We start from the raw sequence: 24,261 nt of genomic DNA, 5'->3' as shown, positions 1-24,261 counted from the left end.
GTAACTGTTATTAAACTTGTTATTAGAAACAATCAAGAATCAGTGTTACAAAGCAGATGTACCCCTTTGCAGATGTTACATGTCAAAATTAAGGTACAGGATGTAGTTTAGAAGATAAATGGTGTCTCAAGACCAAAATGGCCAAAATTAGAACAAATTTAGGCATTGGGCCTAAAGATTAGTAAATATAAAGCTAATTAGTAAACTAATATAACACAAGGCTTAGTACGCATGCGCAAACCTGTAAGATTATCCAAAGGACAATGAGGAAGAGGAGAAGCCTTCGCCAAAAGACCACCAGAAGAAGACTGAAGACCCCCTAACAACAAGTGAGGCATGTGTCGTGTAGAAAAATGATGTAAAGTCAGAAAAATCTGAAATAGGAGGAAACTTACAGGAAACATTAATGAATATGTATAAGCATACAGTATATAAGTTTAGCTTGAAGTGCTTTGTTTTGAACGTGAGGCAGGGTGGGAAGCCTCCGTACCCTGGTCGGTTTTGCTTATGCTTTAATCATACTTAATTACTAGCAGATTATATATATAAATTTTAATTTTTTATTAAACTGTATTATTTTACTAAACTGTATTCTTTTATAACACATTACTCTTCAATTTAGTAAATTGTATTCATTTTAATTAAACTGCCATTAAGCCAAGGGACCTAGTTGTCAAAATTCTAATTTCATTTATACCAATATTTTAACAAAGAAGGCTGGTACAACAACATTGGTATTTACCAAATATGACACAACATGAGGTATATTAACAAAGAAGGCCCCCTACAGTGACAACATTCTACTGTTCAAACTGTAAAACATCTTTATGTACTGATCAGGAGGTCATGATTTACTCTTTACAATCCTGAAGCTGAATGTCTCCTTAGGAGGTCTGGTCACAGAGAAGAATGAGCCCCTTGTGGGCTGCCCCTGTTTGGACAACCTGCTCCTCACCCCGAGCCTCAGCATGTCTGACATCGCCCACCTGGGACCGACATCCCAAAACAATGAAAACATTTATCAATTTTTGTTTATCATTAAAATCTAATTAATTTATAAAAATAAAATTTTACTTTTTATAATAATATTATTCTGTATTCTTATAAGCTTGTTTATGCATTTATATAAAAGAATTGATACATTTTCAGGAGCAAAAAACATTATTGTTCTCTGGCTCTAAGTACCACAATTGCCATCATTAATTAACTGACCACTATTTCTCCCTCTTTATGCCAGTTGCTCCTATTTTTAGCCCGTTAATCATAATTTTGAAATTATTCTCAGACAGGGTAAAAGGGACCACTTTGGGGTCCATAGGAACTTTTCTGGGGAACATTTGGGGCAGTTTTGGGTCTGGGGAGGGAATTATGGAGTACTTGGGGGTCTGGAGGACACTTGGGGGAGCCAGGTGGGCACTTGGAGGGGCACTTAGGGATTCTGTGGGACAATTCGGGGCCCGGGGGAGCACTTGGGGGTCCAGGGGGGCACTTGGAGGTCAGGGAGGGGAATCTGGGGGCCCTTCGGGGTCCGGGTGGGCACTTGGGGGGCTGTAACGGGGAATCTCTGGGCCGCGGGGGATGATGGGAGTTGTAGGCGCCGGTATAATACGGTTTAACGGGGCCGCGGAGCATCACGGGAGTTGTACGCGCAGCTCCAATGGTTCCTGTAAGGCGCGGGGCATGGCGGGAGATGAAGTCCCGGCTGGAATAGCGCTCTATGGGCGCCGCAGAGCATGATGGGAGCTGTAGTTCCGGAAGTGGCTCGGAAGGCGCGTTTGGCGGTGTGGGGAAGCGCTTGGAGAAGACTTTTGCGTCCGAGCCGTGGCTGCAGGTGCTCGGGGCGAATGTATACGGCTCGGGAGCACTTGGGGGGAACCTGGGGAGCTGTAACCGGGCTCCTTAGGGCGCGGGGCACGGCAGGAGGTATGGGCGCGGAGCTGTGCTCTGGGATGATGGGAGATGAATTCCCAGGAGTGTCTGGAAGGGGCATCTGTGGGGTCGGGAGCATTCAGGGATCCAGGGACACTTTGGGGGGTCCCGAACGGGCGCTGAGGGGGCACTCGGGGATCCTGGAGGGTTTGGGGGACACATGGGACCTATGGGGGGCGATCCCGGGTTTCTGGGGAGCGATCCCGGGTTTCTGGGGAGCGCAGGGCATATTCCCAGTTCCTCACAACCTGGTCTCAATTGCCCCCTGCAGGCTCCTACTCACTGCCAGTATCATCCCAGTATGATCCCAGTATGATGTCAGTACACAGCCAGTGCAATCTCAGCCACTGCCAGGATGATCCCAGTACAAACCAGTCCCTGCCAGTGCTGCCACTCCGGGGATCCTCCAGCCCTCTCTGTGTTCCTCCCTCCCACATCTCCCCAGAGGAGCCCCAAGGGCTGGCAGTCCCCAGCCAGGGTCCCCAGACAGCCCCAGCTTGGATCTGCAGCCCCCAATTTTCCCAGTTTCCCTCTCCTTTTCCCTGGGCCGGGTTCCCCCCATCCCCAGCGGGTGGGAGCAGGGGAGAGCCCCGCGCTGCCCATCCCGACCTGTCCCGGCTCCATCCCCGCTCCTGCCGTGGGCTGTGAGGGGTTCAGGAACGGGGCACCGAGGGTGTCACTGCTCCTGGGGGAGGAGGAGGAGGGATGGAAGAGGAGGGATGAAGCAGGAATGGATGTAGGAGAAGAAGGTGGGGATAGGGAGGAGGAACGGGAGGAAGAGGAGGGACAAAGGAAGATCAAGGAAAAGAGAAGGAACCACGAGGTCGAGCATTCCCTGAATTCAGAGCCCCCACCTGTGAGATCATCACCCCCCAGCCCACAGGTGCCTGGGGAGGGGGACCGTGGCCCAGATATCTTGGGGGATCCCTGGGTTGGGTTTTTTTGGGGAGGATGTTTGGAGAATGAAGAACTCCAAAGCTGAGCAGCAAATGCCCCTTGGGGGCACTTCAGGGGGTCCAGCATCCCTAAGTGAGGAGATGGAAACGGGGAACTTTTCAGATTCCTGGCACTCTCAGCAGCCTGGGGAGGGCAGGGACCGAGTAGACTGGGGGACCCCCAGTACAAGCATGACCCCCAGCAGCTGGGACAGGGAGGAACCCCTGAACACCAAAGGGGAGAGACCAGAGTTGGAGAACTCCTGGGAGACATTTTCAGGGCTGAAACTTGGTGTTTGTGGGATTTATATGGGCACCACTTGCCCAGTGACTTCTAAAGGTGGACTTGGAGAGAGGAAACCCCCTAATTCAGTGTGCTCATGTGTTGTGTTTTTCCCCAAACCAGGATTTCCCATTCCCAAACCTTGGTCAGATGGAGAAGGAGGCTGCTGTGAGGAAGAGGAAGATGCCCCAGGACACCCAGGCAGGTGAGGAGGAAGTCAGTGCCCCTTTCCCCCTCTCTCCTGCTCCATCTCCCAGCCCAGCATGGCCCCCGGCTGCAGGACAACCCCGCTGCCGACGCCGTCCTGCCGGGGACGCACTGGGGGGATCTTCTTCCCCTTCCCTCTGGCACGGAGGCAAATCCCATCCTCTCCTTGTCCTTCCTCCCCCAGACAAGGAGCTGAGGATGGAGACCAGGGAGGACAAACCCCTGGGACAGAACCTCGTGGAAGAGGCCGTTTTGAGTGGCTCCACCCCACAGGAATCCAATGAGGAGGAAAAGCCCCAGAGATCCCGCAGGAGGAGGGGCTCCAAACCCATCCCAGGGTGCTCTGAGGAGGAAAAACCCACCCTGTGCCAGGAAGGTGGCCGGAGATCCAGCCAGGGCTCTGAGCTGGTGGTCCATGAGCAGCTTCAGGATGGGGAGAAGCCCAACAAGTGCTTGGAGTGTGGGAAGAGCTTCAGGTGGAGCAACAGCCTGATCCGACACCAGATGATCCACACTGGGGAATGGCCCTATGAGTGTGAGGAATGTGGGAAGGGTTTCAGCTTCAACTCCAAACTCATCATCCACCAGCGCATCCACACTGGGGAGAGGCCCTACGAGTGTCCCCAGTGTGGGAAGAGGTTTCAGACCAGCTCCAATCTCCTCGTGCACCAGCGGATTCACACGGATGAGAGGCCCTTCCGCTGCCCTGACTGTGGGGAGGGCTTCAAGCACAACTCCACCCTCATCACCCACCGGCGCATCCACACTGGGGAGAGGCTGTACGAGTGTGGGGAATGTGGGAAGAGCTTCAGCTACAGCTCCAGCCTGACCATCCACCAGATGATCCACACTGGGGAGAGACCCTACGAGTGTGGGGAATGTGGGAAGAGCTTCATCCAGAGGTCCCAACTGACCATCCACCAGATGATCCACACTGGGGAGAGGCCCTACGAGTGTCCTCAGTGTGGGAAGAGGTTTCAGACCAGCTCCCATCTCCTCCTGCACCAGCGGATTCACACGGATGAGAGGCCCTTCTGCTGCCCCAAGTGCAGGAAGGGCTTCAACCAAAACTCCAACCTCATCAGGCACCAGCGCATCCACACTGGGGAGAGGCCCTACGAGTGTCCCCAGTGTGGGAAGAGCTTCACCCAGAGATCTCACTTGACCCAACACCAACAGAGGCACCAGTAAGGGAAGCCCTGCGAGTGCCCCAAGTGCAGGAAGAGCTTTGTGCACTGCCCCAGCTCCATCCCCCATCAGAGGACCCACACTGGGAGAGCCCTGATGACCCACGTTCCCAGCGATCTGTGTTGGGAACACACTGGGCTGGAGGTCATTTTATTTTGGTTTCAATTATCTTTTGATTCATCTTCATCTAGTTAAAACAGACAAAATTGGGGTAAAAATCAACAAATTCATCAAAGGCATCTAAAACCTCACATTTTACTAGTGCTTCAAGGGAATCTGGAAGATACTTGGGAGTATTTGGGGGATGTGGGGTTATTTGGTGAAGTTGTCTTCATTTCTTGGCACTCAAAGAGACGAGAGGGTTCGATCTTTCACCTCAAAACCACTCAATGTCACTGAATCCAACTCAGTACCTCTCCAAAATTATTCAATTCCACAGCCCCTCAGTGTGTGATGCCTTAAGTTTTAGCTTTCATATTTTTCATATTCTGCACTGCCTAGGTTTGTAGTTTTGAACTTCCTATTAAGTGTTAGTGAGCTCTTTTCACAGAGTAGGTAGACAAAACAATTCCTTTTTTAGCTTGATACCAAGGACAATTGTTACAAGTTCCAGGCCAAAAGCATAAACAAGGGTGGACTGAAGAGAGAAAACAAGGACAGGACTTCATCATCTGAAGCTGTAACTGGACAATGAATAGATTGCAATATGCAGATGAACCTGAACTTCTAAAAATGTGAGACCTCGTGATGAGTTGTCCATTTTTGTGACCATTTTTGGTCTTGGGTGTAGCCCTGTCCAGGCTCTTGTGCTGCTCTAGGTGTATCCTTTAAGGCCTTTTAATAAACTATTCTTAACTCTGGGCTCTGTTCTAGGTCAGCCTTCTGAAGGCATCAGGGGCTGGAAGGGGATTGGGTGAAGTGGGATGCAAATCAGGAGGGGTAAGATGAGAATTGAGTGGGGCAGGATGGGTGGGATGGAGTATGGGAGGTGTGAAATGGGGGAAATTGAGCTTGGGAAGGGGGTCTTGATGTCCAGCAGGGATGGGATGGGTTGGGATTGGGGAGGTGGGGTGGGGTCTGCAATGAGACAGCCAAAGTTTGGGGATGATGAAGGGACGGGGACCCCATTACTGAGTGAGGTTTTGTGTGAGGTGCCCCTGCCCAGGGAGGCAAAGATTGAGTTTCAAATGAACGTTGTTAAAGTGAGTGACATGGGCAAAATGGAATTCCATCCCTCTGCCTCAGAGGATGGGCCCTGCAAGCCCAGGAAGAAACTCCACCCTGGACCCCTCGTGGGGTGGCAGCCCAGGGATTTCTGATTGGGTTTGGGCCCCTGGGGTTTCTCCCTTTCTGTGTTCCCAGTGGTCCCTGACCTTGAACTCCACCCGGTTCTCAAACCCCATCTCCCTGCCTCTGTTTGGGGCTCTCTCTGGATCTGAGTTTGTTCCTGAGCTGAATAAATGTTTTCCTGAGCAGAATCCCATCTTGTTGGTGTCCCATGCCTGTTCCTGGTAACTGTGGCCTCCCTAGACATGATCCTGTGGCCCCAGAACACAAGATCCCACAAAATCAAGACCCCCCCAGACCTCAAACAATCCTAAAATTCCCTACAATTTGCCCAAATCCCCCCAAATTCCCTTAATTTTTCTAAAATGGCCTTTTTGTCCCCCTCCAGGACCAGGTGCCTTCGCTGGATCTCGAGGACACCCCCAGGAATTTGCAGGGGGTCTCTCCTCCCCTGCCACCCTCAAAAACCCACAGCTTTTGGGAAAAAAAATTCCCCCAAATCCCTTGGATTCAAGAGGGAGTTCCCCATTTTTGACACATTTTTTTGGGGTTCCTCCCCAAATTTTTCAGGTTTTTTGCCTCTTTGCCATTTATTTAATGGTTTTAGCATTTTTCAAAATTAGCTTGTTTGTGGTGGTTCCCCCAATTTTTTTAGCGGTCCCTCAATTTTTTTCTGGGGGTTCGACCCCTCCCGCAATTTTACGTTCGTCCCCCTCCCCCCAAATTGGGGTGAGGGTGTCTTTTTTTTCTGTTCTTTTTCTTTTTCTTTTTTACCTTTTTCCCCTTTTTTTTTTTTTCCTCTTTTTATTTATGTGCACTTAATTTGGGGGGGCTGAGGGGCAGGAATTTTGGGGAGCGGTTGCCTGGGGGGCTGCTGGAAAAGTTGGGAAGACCCCCTCTCTCCAAAAGAATGTGAAAAATCCTGAGAATTCTGGGATTTCCCCCCCTACACCCCTGCCCAAGGTGTGAAAAATGTGAAATAAAAAGATACACATTCTCAGCTTTTTTGTTTATTCTTGGGGAGGGAGTTGTGATTTTGGGGGGGTTTTGAAGAGGGGTTGTTATTTTTTTGGGAGGTTCTCCCAGTTTTTGAGGGGAATTTGGGAGGAATTTGGGGGTTTGGAGGGAAATTTGGGGTTTTGGGGGGAAACTTCGGGGGTCCTGGGAGGAATTTTGGTGTTTTAGGGCAGGAATTTTAGGATTTTTTTGTAACATTTGGGTGCTTGGGGGAGAAATTTGGGGTTTTGGGGAGAACTCTGGGTTTTTTAGGGGGAGGATTTGGGGTTTTGGGGAAAAAAACCTGGGTTTGGGGGGGAAAATTTGGGGGTTTTGGGGGGGAATTTGGAGTCCAGAGGGGAATTTTGGCGAGAGGGGATTTGGTTGTTTAGAAGCATCCCTTGTACTTTTGGGGAGAAATTTGGTAGTCTTGGGGGGAGAATTTTGGCGATTTGGGGTGTAATTTGAGGGTCTTGCGGGGGGATTTGGGATTTTGAGAGGATTTGGTGGTTTTGGGGGGAAATTTGTGGAGTGGGGAGAATTTTGGGGGTTTTGAGAAATTTGGGGTTTTGGGGGAAAATTTGGGATTTTTGGGGGGAAATTTGGAGTTTTGTGGGGGGATTTTGAGTCTTGGGAGGATTTGGGACTTTTGGGGGGGTATGGGGGTTTTGGGGTTTTTAGGGGGATTTGGGAGAAATTTTGGGATTTTGGGGGAGAAATTTGGTGGTTTTGGGGGGAAATTCTGGGGTCCCAGGGGGTTTCTGATTTTGGGAAGGGGATTTGGGGAGGATTTTTTGGGTTCTGGGGGAATTTCCATTGATGGGGAGGGGCATTTTGGGGAGGCATCCTGAATTTGGGGAGGGGCCTCAGGGGGGATTCCCCATTTTGGGGCAGGGTTTGGGGTGGATTTGGGGGGATTTTCCAGCGATGGGGAGGCATCTTGGGGGTGGGATTTGAGGAGGGGTCTCATCAGGGCACCATCCTAAGCTGGAAGTGGGGGGGATGTTGGGAGTAGAATTTGGGGAGGATCTGGGGGGCGATTTTCCAGCCATGGGGAAGGGTCCCGATCCTGGGGCAGTTCCTGAATTTGGGGAGCAGTCTGGAATTTGGGGGGGTCTCATTGGGGCAGCAGGAGGGGCTGGAAGCGGGGCACGATGTTGGCTAAGCCGCTCTCCAGGGGGGCCGTGGGCAGCTCCTCGGGGGGTGCCGGGGGTCACGGCCGCAGGCGCTGCAGCAGCGAGGTCAGGAACAGGAACAGCTCTGCCCGCACCAGTGCCTCCCCCAGGCACAGCCGCTGCCCTGTGGGGAGGGGGCGTCAGCACCGCCCCACCCCAAAGGGTCGGGAGTCCCAAAAGGGTCTGGGGGTCTCTAGAGGGACTGCAGGTCCCAAAAGGGTCGGGGGGTCCCAAAAGGGGCTGGGGGTTTCAGGGATTGGGGACTCCAAAAGGGCCTAGGGGATTCCAGAGGGTCTGGGGACTTTGGGGGCTACGGGGTCCCAAAAGGGTCTGGGGTCCCAAAAGGGTCTGGGCTACCCCAAAAAGGGTCTGGGGGGTCCCTAAAGGGTCTGGGAGGTTTGGGATTGGGGTCCCAAAATGGTCTGGGGGTTTCAGGGGTGAGGGTCCCAAATGGGTCTGGGGTCCCCACCCCAAGGAATTTTGGGATTCCAAAAGAATTTAGGGCCCCACCGCAAAGGAATTTGGGGATTTTGGGGATTCCAGAAGGATTTAGGACCCCACCCCAAGGATTTATGGGATTTTTGGGGTGCCCACTGGCCGAGAAGGGCACAAGGCCTCGTTGCGCTGGAACTGACCCTGCTCGTCCAGGAAGTTCCCAGGGTCAAATTTTGGGGATTTTTGAAGGATTTGGGGTTGTATAGGACCGAGCTCAGCAGGGGGTAAATGTCTGTGCCCTGTGGGGTCAGGTGTGGGGCCAGAAGGATCATTTGGGGTCAGGTGTGGGGTAAGAGGAGTCCTTTAGAGTAATTTGGGGTTATTTGTGGTAATTTGGGGTCATTGGAGTCATTTGGGGTTACTAGGGTGTAAGAGACAGTCTGAAGTTACCCTCATCTGCCTCACAACCATTGCAAAAACAGAGACCGAGACCCTGAAGACCCCAAGGGACTTTGTGCAGGGGTTCTGGCCTGGTTGAAGTGGAAGCTTGCCAGGTGATTGTTTGCAGGTGTGCTTGTTGTGCTGTCAAGGTACACTGCCTTCATTCCTGCTGCTGAGCAGGGACTTGTAAGGAGCGGCCTGTTCTGTACTTTACACCTGCTTCCCAGAGCAAGGGGTCTCATCACAATAGCCTGGGAATTTCCCCACCTCTTGGCCAGCTGCCCCTTGCTTTGAAACAGACTGTAAAAATTACTTTTCCAAGTTACTTTCTTTGAGAGAGATCTCCCCACGGAGGAAGACACCAGCAACCCCATCTCGTCTGTTGGTAACTATAACCACCCCTTTTCTCTCTTTACATTGGCTCTTTCCCCTCTCTCCCTCTCTCCTTCTCTCTCTCCCCCTCTCATCTATCGCATAACCCATGTTGCTGGCACTAAAATAAAGATGCATTACTGCTGTTGTGATTTAAACTGAAATCCCTTGGCGTCCTTTTTGCAATCTGAGATCAAACGAACCTCTCACGACTCCCACTTGTGTTAGGGGATTGTGACACTCGGGAGTGGGGTGACGCAAGGTGCGGCTTAGAGCAAATGCTCCATGGCACAAGGATATTGGTAGCCACATGGTGGAGACAAGGATGAGGAGGAGACCTCCAGTACGGGTTCCAAAGGCTTTTACTCCACTGGAGGGTCCAGGGACTGAAGACTGAGAACACAACTTTGTGGGGGTTTTTATATGGGGGAGGCCAGAGGGAGGGTACAAAATTTTAACCAATAGGAAGAAGCTATGGGAGGAGTGGAAGGTTCCATTCAACAATACAAGAGGGGAAACAAGGGGAGCAGAGTGGGTCACATGGGCCAATGGGGAATTGGAGATCAGGGGATTTCCAAAGGGGCTGTTCAGGTAGGAGGCTGGCCTGAGGGAAGACTGACAAATGGGTGTAATGACAGGCAGGGAATATGAGAAAACAAGGGCTAGGCTTGAGGCAGGATTTGATAGGTGGGTAGGAGGATGCAAACTAGGAACAAACCAATGACTTAGGGGAATAATGGGAGAAACCATTCAAACAAAAAACACCACAACAATAAGAACTGTTAACCATTACAGGAGGTGGCATCTTCAGGAGGCAATGGATGTGAGTGAGCTCTTGCCACATTGACGCTGATGGTTCTGTGTGGAAAGGGACACTGAGAACTTGCCTCCAGCATTCTCCGTGGATCTCAAACTGCCATGTGCCAGGGCTTCCAGATAATCCATGTTCTGATCTAAATCTAGAGGGGAGCACAGATCAGAACCCTTTCCATGGTGCCCCCAGCAGAGCTGCGTCTGCCTTTGTCCGGCAGAAAAAGGGATGCGGGCAGAGCGGGCAGGTGCCACCCTGCTCTATTTGTGCGCCAGGCCTGAGCCTCAAATGTTTCTGATTTCTTAGCTAATTTCTCCCTGGCTCCTCTTTAACATGAGCAAAAGAATAGCATCACACAGTCCAGTTTGGCAAATAAGGCTTGTGAACGACCGAGTGCTTCCACTAAATTAAAAACTCAATGTGCTTGAAAGCCGACCTTCTGTTTGCTCAGGCCTCCTCACCTATGTAGAAGAGGTTACTTTATACTGCTGTTATGTGGGTTTTAGGAGTATGTGGGTTTTTATCTATGATAGAGATGATGAAGTGTTGAACTCATTCCAATGAGCTGCCAAAAGCAGTGACTTTAGTCTCTCTTTGGCTGGGGAGTAGTACCGGCCTTGCTGAACACAGGCAGCAGCACGAGCAGGGCTCCTCCAGCAGCAGGGACACGCCACGAGCCAGGAGAGGACCATGGCACCAGAGGGGACCGTGGCACCAGAGGGGACCGTGGCACCAGAGGGGACCATGGCACCAGGGGGGACCGTGGCACCAGCCATTCCCAAGGCCTGAAAGGGGTGGCAAAGTCAGGTGGTGCTACCCGGCTGCATGAACAGCCCAGGCAAGGCGGGGTGAGGAGCCAGGTCTGGGGGCCATCCAAGGAGTCCTGTCAAGAGCAAATGGTTCTAATATTCTCTCTGGGACAAAAAAGGAGCAATCTTTAGAGTGAACTGGTGCTAATAAATATTTGCTCACATATGGTGGGGTTTCTCTGCAAATGGGCTTTGATGGGAAATTTCGAACCACATTTAGTTTTACTCTTTAAGTCGAGCACCTGAGTATCTTTGTTGAAGAATAGAGAATTGTTTGTAGCTCAGTATTTTCTCAGGAGGAGCCTTACATTTTAGCACAGGAGGAAGGTAAGGCAAAGTTTAAAAGCTTTCCCCTCCTGAAGTGACACACTTTCCCAGGAGGCTGTGAGGAGAATTCCCCTCAGCCACTGTCAGGGCTGTTTGTCTCCTCTGCAGGCTCAGGATTCTGGGAGTTCCACGAGCCTCAGCTCCCACGGTATTTTCCTCTGAATATTTCTTGTTGTGCAGTACACAGAGAGAATATTTTGTGACAGATTCTCTTCTGGGTTTTGAGGTGAATCTCAGTAATTCTGTTGATTTTCATGTCCAGATGAACTTTTGGTAGATAGGAAGGAAAAGGGAAGAAGTACCATGGAAAATCAATTGCTCAAAATTTGAGAGGCCCAAGCACAGTAAAAATTAAGTCTAAACTGAAGAATTTTTTTAATTTTTCTTTTTTTCCATTGGTAGGTGGGGTAAAACATGAAGTCTTAATAAAGTTATTTGAAAAGATTCAGCAAGCACCTAGCTATATGAGAATCAAAAGAGTGAAGGATGAGGCAGGGCATGGGAAGAATCTTCAGCCCTTCCCTGCTGAAAGTAAAAGAGTAGGAAAACTGCCTCTGGCTGTTACCCACAGGTAATGTGTTATTTGTAGCCAAGAGCAGATGCCCCAAGCTGTTGGTGGCCCAAGGCCTGCCGTGACTGGCCCACTTTCAGTCCTAGCTGGACCAGGGTGGCCGGCTCGGGAGGGGAGGAGGTGGGGGGATCTCAGGGGGCTTCTGCTTCACAGCCGGGCTGGGGGGCCGTGGAGGAGGCACAGAGTGCTGGTGTTCTGCTTTCTGGAACAATTCCTCCTTCTGAGGCCGTGTCTGAGAGCTGTCAAACCAGACAGTCTTTGGGCTCCCTGGGGGCAAGGGAGAGTTGTGCCTTCTTGGCTGGGAAGCTGGAGCTGCAGTAGGGCGACTGTGGAGAGAGGAGGTGGCTGAGGCCCCCAGCTGCCGCTGGCACACAGGGACCCTCCTGCACAGCAGGGCCCAGAGCTGCCAAGGCTCCCCAGCACGGCTGGAGCTGCTGGCACAGCTTGGCCCAGCTGGACAGCTGCCCCTCAAGGCCCCGGCGAGCAGGGGATGGCTCTGGGCAGGGTCCTTGGCCAGGAGCGGGCCCCAGAGCACCTCTGCCTGTCAAGGGCAGTCTCGTCCCCGCTCTTTCTCCTGCCCACCTTGCTTTGCCTCTGCCCGCTGCTCCTGGGGCTGCTCTTGGCCAGGCAGCCTCAGTGGCAGCCAGCACTGGCTGCAGCCCCAGCGGGCTCCCCAGGACAAGGCCCAGCAATTGAGAGGCCAATGAAAGGTCTGGGTAGCAGCAGAACTCTCAGCAGAGTTATTTGGGCAACCAAGGACTATCCACAAGTCCACAGCAGCCTCACTGGTAATGTCTCCTGACTATGAGCAGCCTTTCAAGAAGCTGGAGGTTGGGGATGAACAACAACTTACCGTTTCTTGTCCTTCCACCACCAGCATCCAACACAGCAGAGGACCATGGAAAGGGGCACTGTGAACAGTATCACTACCGTGCCTATCATGCAGGACTTGCGCACATCCTGCGGGCAGAACACTCTTGGGGTGCTCAGTGGATTCTCAGCATTTATATTTGACTTGCCAAGTGCTTCTGTGGGAGCAATGGGCAGCATGAGCCTGTGCTGTGCTCCACTGCTGAGCTGGCAGCACGCTGGATATGGCCAGGACGTTCTCTGTTTCCCCCAGATCGGGGGCCTGCAGGCACCTTGCTGTCCCTTGGCACAGGCTGTGCCACCCAACAAAGCCCAGAAGGCCGGGAGCAGAGCCTGGGGACAGCACAGCTGCTTGGGCAGTGGCTCCTTCCAGGGACAGGGGCCAAACCCATCCCTGAGCAGCCACTGCCACCCCTGACCCTCCCTGCTCTGTGACAGCTCCCCCAGCCCAAGGGGACAGAGCCAGGCCCTGTCAGGGGCCAGTGCAGCCCCTGCCCAGTTGGGAGCCAGGGCTGGCTGTGGCCCTGGGCTCACAGCAGGGCTGCCACTCGGGGCTCCTCCTGTGTCTTGGGCCTCTGGATGCTTAGGGCCAGCTCTGGGAGCAGCTGCAGTGGGATGGATGTTGGTGCAGGAATCCCGATTCCCAGGGACCTGGAAGCCATGGCACCTCCAGCTTTGGCTGCTGCTCAGCCATGCAAGGGCCAGCCATGGGGGAAGAGCTGCTGGCACACAGCCCCACCGAGGGCTGAGCCCAGCACAGCAATTACCTCCTGTGCCTGGGCCTGGCATCTCCTCCTTTCCTGCATCAGGAGCTGGCACAGAGACATTGCTTCCTCTAGCATATGCCATTGTCTGCACAGACATTTCCTCCAGCACTTGAGAAAGGAAAAGGGACAGCTGGATAAGATAGAACTGTTCGCCATTAGGTGAGGTGGTATCTTCAGGAGGCAATACTAGTCAAAATCATGGATAAGGACAAGGAAAACACCCAGGTTACTGAGGCTGGGCTAGGGCCCTCCCTCCTCCAAACAGCCCCTACACCTGATCTAGCCCAAGACCGGGAAATTGCAGGGGATCTCAGGTTGTTTATGACCCTTGCTGCAGTTTGGGAACCCTGTCAGCTGATGCCAAATGCCTTCCTGCAGAGGCTGGGGAGAAGCTGCAGCCAGGCCAGGCTGGGAAACAGCCTTGCAGGGCATGAAAGCAGCAGCAGGGCAGTGAGGCTGCCATGGATCCCTTCCTGCTGTGCCGGACATGGCGTGTCCAGATGTGCAGAGAAAGGCCCCGGCTGCTGAGTCTCAGGAGAAGGCTGAGGGACATGAACCCACCACGGCGTCTCTCCAGATCACTCAGCATCTTGTCCAGAAGTTGGGATGCCTCCAGGGATTTCTTGTCTTCTGTGTCTTGGTTCTTCCATCTAGGAGGACCTTAATGGAAAGTAGTTCCATTTCTCCTTCAGTCCAGAGTGGCAGTGAGTGCACCTGGGTGACTGGTGCCCTCCAAGGCACTCCCTCCTCTCCACCTTCCACTCAGGAGCAGGAGCAGGGGGACCACGTGCCTGCAGTGGCCTCACACTGGGATGGAAGGAGCCCCTTGCATGGCAGACGGGAGAGAAAGGACTCCCTGGAGCTGCCAGCAGCTCTGAACTGAGCCCCAGGCAGGGCCAGGGCTTGGCAGTGGCAGCTCAGGCTCCCTGGGGCCGGCAAAGGAGCCACACAAGGCACAGCCCCAGGGCACAACCCTGGGCCTGGCCCCTTCCCTCTCTGCTCTTCTCTGTGGCTGCACTGAGCACACGGAAGGAGACACTGGCATTAAACATGGGAAGAGGATTGACAGCTAAATGCTCCTTCCTCCCACTGACAGCTATGCTGTGGGATCACTCAGGGCTCCAGAAGGGAGCAGGGCAAGGTTTCCAGAATCTATCAACCGTCAGACTCTCAAGGGAAATGGCACGTGAGTGAGCTCTTGCCACCTTGACACTGATTGTTCTGTGCAAGAAAGGGACATTGAAAACTTGCCTCCAACATTCTCCATGGATCTCAAACCATTATGTGCCAGGGCTTTCAGATGCTCCATGTCACCATCCCAATCTAGAAGGGAGCACAGATCAGAACCATTCCATGGTGTGCTGGGATCCCCTTCTGCCTTAGGGAACTGGGCACTGCAAGGGGGTCAGGTAAGGCTGTGGGAGCCAGATGTCAATGGACATGGCCAAAGCTGCAGAGAGGCCTGGAGAGCTCTGGGCTGGCTCTGGTCACTCTCCAACATCTTTGCAGGCCCAGTGCAACATCTCTGGAGGGGCAGCAGGACCAGCCCAGAGCCCTTGAGGATTCTCTCCCTCCCACAGAGGAAACCCTCCCCAAAGTCCTGGGGAAAACCATTCGCAATGCTTCCCAGGGAGAAGGGAGCACTGCCCAAGGAAAGGGAAGCCAGGCCGCGGGCTCACCTGCTTGCCGTGCTCGCCACGGAGCAGCCTGGGCAGCCCTGTCAGGCAGGGCCACTGCCAGGAGGAGCAGGAGGAGGAGGCGCAGAGCAAAGGCCATGGTGCCTGGCCCACTGCCAGTCCTGCAGCTCTTGCTGCCACCACTGTCCTGACACTGCTGTCCCAATGTCAGCACCGCTGCTGCCGCCGCCGCTGCTGCCACAACAGTCGTGGTCAAGGACTGACTGCTCGCTCCTTGTGGTGCTGTGCAACCACGGGGCTCTGGCACCTCTGTGACCTCAGAGCCTGCTGTCACCTCAGCCTGCTGTCACCCCACAGGCTGCTGTGACCTCATGGCCAGGGTGGAATTGTGTGGGGAGTGGGATCTGCCTTCTTCACTAGGGAGCTCATCCTGCCCAGCAGCTCTGTCCAAGGGCTATGACAGGGTCCCAGCCCAGCTGATCTCACAGGCTGGGGGATGAAGGGATGGAGAGCAGCCCTGCTGAGAAGGACTTGTGGCTGCTGCTAGGTGAGAGGCTGGATATGAGCCAGCCATGTGCCTCCAAAGGAGGCTGCCCAGCAACTTGAAGGAGGTGATTCCACCACCCCTCTGCTCTGGTGCGAGCCCACCTGGAGTACTGCATCCACCTCTGGGTGCCCAGCACAGGAAGGACATAGTCCTGTTGGAGCTGGTCCAGAGGAGGGACAAAATGCTCTGAGGGCTGGAGCCTTTGAAGACAGGCTGGGATAGCTGGGGGTGTTCAGCCTGGAAAGGAGAAGGCTGCACAGAGACCTGATTGCTCCCTTTCAGTACTTTAAGGGGGCTTGTAAAAAAGACAGGACAGAATTTTTAGTAGGGCCTGTTGTGACGAGGCTGAAGGGGAATGTTTTCAATCTAAAAGATGGTAGTTTCAGACTAGACATAAAAAAGGTGTTTTATACACTGTGGGTTTTGAAACCCTGGCACAGGTTGCTCAGAGAGGTGGGCATCCATCCCTGCTGACATTCAAGCTCATGCTCTGAGCAACCTGATCTAAAGGTGTCCCTGCTCACTGCACTAGATGGCCTTTAAATGTCCCTTCCAAGCCAAGCCATTCTGTGCTGCTGTGCACCATCAAAGCAGTGCTGGAATAATGCTGGGGTGATGATGCTGGCACCTGTGTTTTGGTAGTTGTGCCATTTAGCTATTGGCCAAGAGAGGATTGATGGGCTGCACAGTGAAGTCTGCAAAGAACAGTGTGCTCAAGGAGAAACAGGAGAGGAACATTGCTTCCAGTTCAGATAAATGCCAGCATTTTGCTGCCCATTCCTTGTTAAGAAATAAAGGAATGTCCTCAAGATCCCTTCAATGTGGGTGCACTATTGGCTGTATCAGTACTTGTGTTCTGTAAAACAGGTGAGTTGTTACAGCTTCTTTCCCCATTTACCACTGGATAAAATCCAAATACTGCATTGCTCCATGTCTACTTTCTTCCAAGTAAAGGCAGATTTTGTTCATTCTTGAGTGGGACATATTCATCTGTTGACAAGCAAATTCTTCTTGCCATTCACACCATGTTGATTTGCTCTAATTGGATTGTAATTAAGATCTACCTCTCACTGTAATTAAGAGTGATGGGTTGTGAGGCAAAGTGTTGCATAATTTTCCCTGGAGAGAGTTTTTCTCTAATGCAATGACATTTGAAGGCAGCTGTAGCCTACCATACCTCTGGCATTAGTCTCCCACTCTGTCCTTTCCTCTCACCCAAGGGGAGGATTGAGGTCTGCAGGTCTCATCTGTGCACAGAAAGAGTTAATATCTCACCCAGGCCTGCAGATGCTCATGTGATAAATGTAACCTTGGATAAAAATTCGTGAAAGAATAAATAAGTATGTAACTGGATTTGTAACAATGTAAAAATTATATAAAATATAATGTGGCCTAAGAATTTCCCCAAACCCAGCAGTAACTACCCATTCAGGTGGTAACGACCCTAGGCGACGTTCATCAGCCTGAAAGAAAGAGCAGGACACGAACAATTAAGCTAAACAAAGAAAGGAGCCAGGCCGAGATTCCCATCGACTCCACACCGCACCGGGGCACCCCTCCCTGCAAGCCCCGACTGAAGATGCGATCAGGCCAAACATTAAGAGGAGCCCAGCCGAGATATCCATCGACTCCGCACCGGACCTGGACACTTCACCCTGAGAGTCCAACCGAAGATACAATCAAGAAGCACTCAGAACCTTTCACATGCGAGCGGACTCTGCCCAGTCGTCTATTGATTCAGTTCCACGGTTCCAGGAAATTCATTCAACCAGCCATCTAAACTCTTTGTTGAACAGTAACTGCTCGGAGTTTTGGCCTCAGGACACAAAATCCCTATAAAAACCCCGGACAGTCTACCCTCCTTCGTGGATTTGGGTAAATCTGTACCTCTGGGTATAGACGTCTCCCTGTCCACCCAGCGCTGCGCTGATTTATTGTGGTTTTTTTCTCTCGTTGTTTGTGATTAAAATTGTTTTATAATAAATCACTTTTTGTATTAATCCTATTTTGCCATTGCATTTATAACAGATTGGTGCCGTGACTCGGATCGGAGAAACTGCGGGGAATCTCACTGCCCAGGACGGGTACCCCCACTGATTTTAGCGGCCTGGTGAGTTGAGAACCCCCGTAGCTTGTTCCGACGTCCAAACCAAATTTAGGCTGAGATAAAACCACAATAAAAAGGAAACAGATCCGGATCAGAGAGCTTGGGAAGGCACGGAGCCTTCGGGAAGCCGCGGCTTGTTTTGCTCGTAAAACGTCTGTTGTGCACAAAGACATCCACGCAGGAAAATAGCTGTAAGTACTGCTGGTTGAGTGGGCGATCGGGCGAGTGTGTGAGACGTGATCTGATCACGGGGCGAGTGTGGACTTCAAGGCCGCGTTTCCATCCTCCTGCGAGGGAATTGGCCGGCCGCGAAGGAAGTGATCCAGAGTGAAAGCTTTTTTTCTGGACACACACTTGTAAAAACCTGAGACCAAAGGGTGTCTCGGGGGACTGATCGCAAGGAACTAAAAGGGGAAGGATACGTCCTGTCGAGCTCGGGAACTGGTAAACCCTTTTAGTTAACGGACCCAGGTAGAGGTCCGGAAGAGGATCAAAAGTACCGATTACAAGAGACCTCAGCTCAGCTCGCTGAAGGGTGAGTATCGGCAAATTTTGATTCCTAGAGTAAGCACACAACGCAGAAACTGATACCGACTCACGGAGAAGTCGAAGACAGGTAAGAAATTATATATATTTGCGAAGTATGGGGCAGAAAAAGAGTAAGCTTCAAAGAAAAAGCACAGGGAAAAATCCCTCTGATCGGGGGAGGAATCACCAGACATCCCGCTGGAAAGTCCCTTGGGGTGGATGCTAAAAACACTGGGAAGATTGTCCCCAGAGGAAGGGGAAATCAAAGGAAAAATTGATACATTATTGTATGGAGGTTTGGGGAGGACAGGAGTTGAGAAGTCACCTCACTTGGCCAGTGTTAGGCACATTTGAAAAATGGATGTGTAATAAGTTATTCTCCTATGTGGAGAGCAAGGTCCCCTCAGATCCTGAGGAGAAGGAATATGCTAAGCTCTAGGTAAACGTCAGAGTAGGGCTATTCCCAATGAAACAAAAAGAAAAATGTGAGTCGAGAGCTGAATCCTGGGAACCCCTCGACCACTTACCACCCCCATATCATGGACCAGCTGGGCCTTCCTCTGCAGATCAAGTGGTGCCTTCAGCACCCTTGGGCCCCCGAGACCAACCCACTGAGATACGTGTGTCTCAAGCGGGAGACTCGGGGCCGGCAGCGATGCCGGCAGCCCTTCCCCTTTCCCCGCCTGCAAACACCGTAGCCACAGTAGCCTCTTCAGAGGTTTCTCCTGCACAAGGCTGGGGATCACCCTATCCGTCCTTGCCGGTCCAGCCGCCACAACCGGGACCCTCCCATATAATGGAGGGGATCCCTCCCGTCAACCGGGTGGCGGCGGAGTTCCCACAATTGATAACGGGGAGGCAACCCACAATCACCAACTCCCCTCCCGCAAGTAGAACCCGTTTGAGAGCGAGAATGATGAGTGATGAGTAGAGAGAGAATGAAGAAGGGCACCGGTTGTTCCCTCTTAGGGAAGTACCGACGGCCCCGGGAGTGATCGGTTTTGTGAATGTACCCCTTAACTCTGGAAATGTAAGGGCATTTAAGAAAGAGATGGGGCGGTTGTTGGATGATCCTTTGGTGTGACTGAGAGGTTAGACGAATTTTTAGGGAGTAGTATTTATACCTTTGACGATCTTATGGCAATCCTAAGATCATTGTTTAATCAGGAGGAAAGAGAGATGATTAAACAAGCCTGTATCAGAGGCTGGGACAGACGCAATCCACAGGGGATGCCAGGTAACCAGAAATGGCCTAGCGTAAGCCCAAGCTGGAATGCACAGACAGAGGAAGGCAGACGGAACATGATGGATTTAAGGAGCATAATTGTCCAAGGTATAAGAGAAGCGGTCCCTAGGGGCCAGAATATTAGCAAAGTTTTTGGAGAGTGTCAAGGGAAAGAGGAATCACCCACTGAATGGATCGAGAGATTACGGCGAAGTTTACAGATTTACTCTGGGACTGACCCAAACTCTCCTGTGAGGGAGGTTCTGTTAAAAACACAATTCGTTGCTAAATCTTGGGAAGACATTAGGAGAAAATTAGAAAAGATCGAGGGGTGGCAAGATAAAAGCCTCCAGGAGCTCCTAAGGGAAGCTCAAAAAGTATACATGAGGAGAGAAGATGAGAAGCAGAAATTGCAAGCTAAGATTTTAGTAGCTGCAGTGAAAGAGGTCCAGAAACAAGAGCAGATACAGGGTAAGTTTAAAACACTACCCAGAAAAGGTCGAGGTTCTCACCGGGCAGCCCCGGCCCCACGGAGAGAACCCCCTGAATGCTACTACTGTAAACAGGTAGGACACGTTCAGCGGAATTGTAGACAAAGAATAAAAGACGAGAAAATTTTTCAAGAGGATTAGGGGTGTCAGGGGCTCTTTAATTTGGGGACCGGAACATCCAAGGAGCCCTTGATAAAATTAAAAGTGGGCCCCCAACGACAGGAGGTAAGTTTTCTTGTGGATACTGGGGCGGAGAGAAGTACCCTGCAGAAATTGCCATATGGATGTGTGGCTAGCAGAGAAAAGGTTTTTGTAATCGGTGCAAAGGGAGACCCCTTTGAAGTGCCTGTAATAAAAGATGTGGAAATAGAATCTGAAAATAAAATTTGCTTAGGGAATTTACTATTAGTAGAAGAAACAGATTACAATTTGTTAGGAAGGGACATGATTGTCGTTTTAAGAATTAATATAATGATTAAAAATTCTGAATTGGTGGTGAAAATATTCAAGTTGACTCCTAAAGATGAGGAGAAAATAAACCCTGAAGTATGGCATTCAAAAGGAGAGGTAGGAAAGCTAGATATCAAACCTATCAAAATAGAAATCGAGAACCCTGAGGACCCTATAAGGGTTAAACAATATCCCATCCCGATGGAGGGGAGAAGGGAGTTGAAACAAGTAATTGATGACCTCTTAAAAGGAGGTACTTTAGAGCCTTGCATGTCTCAACATAACACCCCCATCCTGGCTGTAAAGAAGACGGATGGCAGTTTCCGATTGGTCCAGGACCTACGAGCGGTAAACGCTAGGACCCGGACTAGATTCCCGGTGGTGGCCAACCCCTATACTTTACTAAATAGACTCTCACCAGAAGATGTGTGGTACAGTGTGATTGATTTGAAAGATGCTTTTTGGACTTGCCCTCTGGATGAAAGGAGTAGAGATTATTTTGCATTTCAGTGGGAGGACCCAGATACAAACCGAAAGCAACAGCTAAGGTGGACGGTCCTCCCCCAGGGGTTCGTGGAGTCTCCGAACCTTTTTGGGCAAGCTTTAGAACAAATGTTAACCCAACTGTTCTTGAGGACAAGACAAAGCTTTTGCAGTATGTAGATGACTTGCTAATAGCTGGACCGACTGAGGAGAGCGTGAGGAAAAGCACGATTGCCTTGTTGAACTTTCTAGGAAAGAAGGGTTTGAAAGTCTCAAAATCCAAGCTGCAATTCACAGAGCCGGAAATAAAATACCTCGGACATTGGATATCTCAAGGGAAAAAGAAATTGGACCCGGAGAGGGTAGCAGGCATCCTTGCATTGCCTGCACCAAGAACAAAAAGGCAAATTAGACAAATTCTAGGGCTCTTGGGATATTGCAGGCAGTGGATTGAGGGTTTCAGTGAAAAAGTGAAGTTTTTGTATGAAAGATTAAACACTGACAGGCTGAAGTGGACTGAACAGGATGAGTCTAATTTCCAGAAATTGAAAACTGTTCTTATGACTGCCCCCGTACTAACTCTACCAGATACGAATAAAGAATTCCAGTTTGTGGTTGTGAGTGGACAAACAGCATAGGGAGTCCTGACTCAGGAATGGGCAGGCAAAAGGAAGCCTGTAGGGTTTCTTTCAAAAATCTTAGATCCTGTTAGTCGGGGTTGGCCTACGTGTTTACAGGCAATTGTAGCAGTGGCTCTGTTGGTGGGAGAGGCAAAGAAAATAACTTTTGGGGCTCCCCTGGTAGTTTACACTCCCCACGATGTGAGAAACATATTGCAGCAAAAAGCAGAGAAGTGGCTGACTGATTCCAGGCTTCTAAAATATGAAGCCATCTTAATCAGCTCACCCGGTTTGGAATTGAAAACCACTTCTGCACAAAATCCTGCTCAGTTTCTATTCGGTGAACCTCCAGAAAAATTAGTACATGATTGTTCTGAGATCGTGGAGCTGCAGACCAGATAAGTTACATCAACGCAAACTGTGATTGTTTTCCATTTATACATTTTAAATGTGCTTACTGTAAACAAATTTGGGTAACCCATTGTTGGGGAGAGTACAAGCCTAAGGGATTGTGTACCGATTGTCTGACTAAAAAACAGGAGCTGACTAGCCGTTTCTTAATACTTGTCACCCGGGCGGGGTTTTTAGAACTTGACTCTCCTGAGTGGTACCTGCTTTTTCAAAAGGGGATTAGAGGTAAACTAGACTCCAAGGCAGAAGCTTTAGAAATCGAGTGCCGAAAGACAGTCAAGGTACCGTGCAGGACAGACAAGATTAAGTCGTCTCGGTGGGCTGCTTTCAAGAGAAGGTACGCCATATGGACTACAAGAGCCCCTGAAGAATATCCTTGCTGCCGAGAAGATGGTAATCCCCGCCGTATATTTCTATACGGGCGAAGGGCAAGGCAGAGGGATACACCGGTGGGGAATCCTGACTGTCCTGAGTCTAGCCGTGTGCTTGGCCGAGGGAATGATTCCCGAGGTACCTCCGGGGGAGCGTCTCCTGGGGAAGTGTGAGCAGTGTCGGACTGCCACAGATACCAGACGAATAATTGACTGTCCTCCGGAACAACAAAAGGGGTTTTGTTTGTCTAACGGCACTCAGTATAATCTTTGTGAATTAAAGGGGGAGGTCTGGTGTTACCACTCAGGGGCAGGTTTTAAGGACGGGCAGTCTAAGACTCCTATGAGAAGAAAAACCAAAGCTACCCACTTCAGGTATAAGAGAGAAGTGGGAATGCTTCCTCCGATTCCAACCTGTAGCCAATGTAATAAAACTGTCTGGATAGGAGGAAAAAGACAATCCACCTTTTTAGCATATTATAAAGTCAACCCTTTGTGTTACAATAAAACAAACTTAAAAACGTGTACCATAGGAGGGAAATTGTATTGGGAAGGTAAAAATTTAAAACATGAAGAAAAAGAAGCCTCCTTTAGTAATGAACCGATAATTCTTAATTTGTTAAAAAAATGATGATAACCGAGTATGTTTACAATTCGATCAAGTGTTCTGCTTCTCCAGAGATGAGGAAGGGATGGACCCTGAAAGCAAAATAAAAACAACCCTTCTCAGGAATACTGTGGGAATTCACTTACAGACTGGGAAGAGGACGAATATTGTTAAACACGAATTTTTAATGTGATAAATTATTAGGCGGGGGACTGTGATAAATATAACATTGGATAAAAATTCGTGAAAGAGAATAAAGAATTATATGTTATATTTGTAATACTGTAAAGATGCAAAATGTAAAATAATCCAGAGATACCTTCCCGAGTCGGGCAGTAACGACCGGCAGCAACGCTTATCAACACAAAATAAAAAGCAGGACACAAGCAATCAAACCAGACAATGAGAGTGGCTCCATCGAGATATCCATCTCCTCCGCACCCAAACTGGCCACTCCATTCCGGGAAATGCAATCGGAGGACACTCAGAGCCTCTTGCATGTGAAAGGACTCTGCTCCACCAACCATTGACTCAGCTCAACGGATCCGGGAAGTCTGTTCAAACTCTTTTGTTGGACGGTGCTTACTCCGGATTTTGCCCCAGGATACGAAAACCCCTATAAGAACCCCGGACTGCAGTGCCTACTTCGTGGATTTGGGTAAATCTGTACCTCTGGGTATAGACGTCTCCCTGTCCACCCAGCGCTGCGCTGATTTATTTTATTGTGGTTTTTTCTCTCGTTGTTTGTGATTGAAATTGTTTTATAATAAATCGCTTTTTATATTAACCCTATTTTTGCCATTGCATTTATAACAGACACCTCCTGCACCAAAATTCTACCCTGGCAGGGACTTTTCTTTCTCCTCCCCTCCCGGCTGAACCTGCCAAGCTGCACTTTGGGGAGGTTTCCTTCTCTTCCCACTGGCAAGGAAAGCTGTGTCTCCTGCTGTTCACAGACAGAGAAGGGCTGCTGGGGGATGTGGGGGTTGGAGGCTGCCTGGGGTACAGTGGCCATGAAATCATCGAGTTTTGAAATATTCTGTGAAAGAAGGAGGGGCATCAACAAAACTCCTACACTGGACTTAGGAAGAACAGACTTCAGCCAATTAAGGATGCAGACTTGAGGAGTACCAAATCAGATACTGAGGTTTTTTTTAAGGGAAACAGCCTTTTAAAACAATGGATTCCAGGAAGGATGGACACACTTCAATAATGAAATTTTGAAGGAGCAGGAACAGCCTGTCCCTCTGTGACAAAAAATGAGCCAGTGAGGATAATGACTGACCTGGCTGGGCAGGGAGCTTTCACAGGAACTCAAGGAAAAGATCAGGGTGCACCACCTTTGGGCAGAGGGACAGTCAACTCAGGAAATGTCTAAGGA

General features: G+C 50.5%; 1 protein-coding gene across 1 annotated transcript in view; it reads left to right on the top strand.

Annotated features, from left to right (window-relative positions):
* The window catches only part of LOC102109809 (uncharacterized), a 174,282-nt gene that overhangs the window by 71,621 nt on the left and 78,400 nt on the right, over positions 1-24,261 (top strand). The window contains 1 exon segment of the mRNA XM_088063823.1: positions 3,793-4,570. Coding sequence (XP_087919949.1) covers positions 3,793-4,570 — 778 coding nt within the window.

Source organism: Pseudopodoces humilis, chromosome 18, assembly GCF_049639895.1.
Source record: "Pseudopodoces humilis isolate 2021_Gansu_Grassland_sample_001 chromosome 18, ASM4963989v1, whole genome shotgun sequence".
NCBI classification, from domain to species: Eukaryota; Metazoa; Chordata; class Aves; order Passeriformes; family Paridae; genus Pseudopodoces; species Pseudopodoces humilis.
This window is presented reverse-complemented; position numbering and strand designations above follow the sequence as displayed.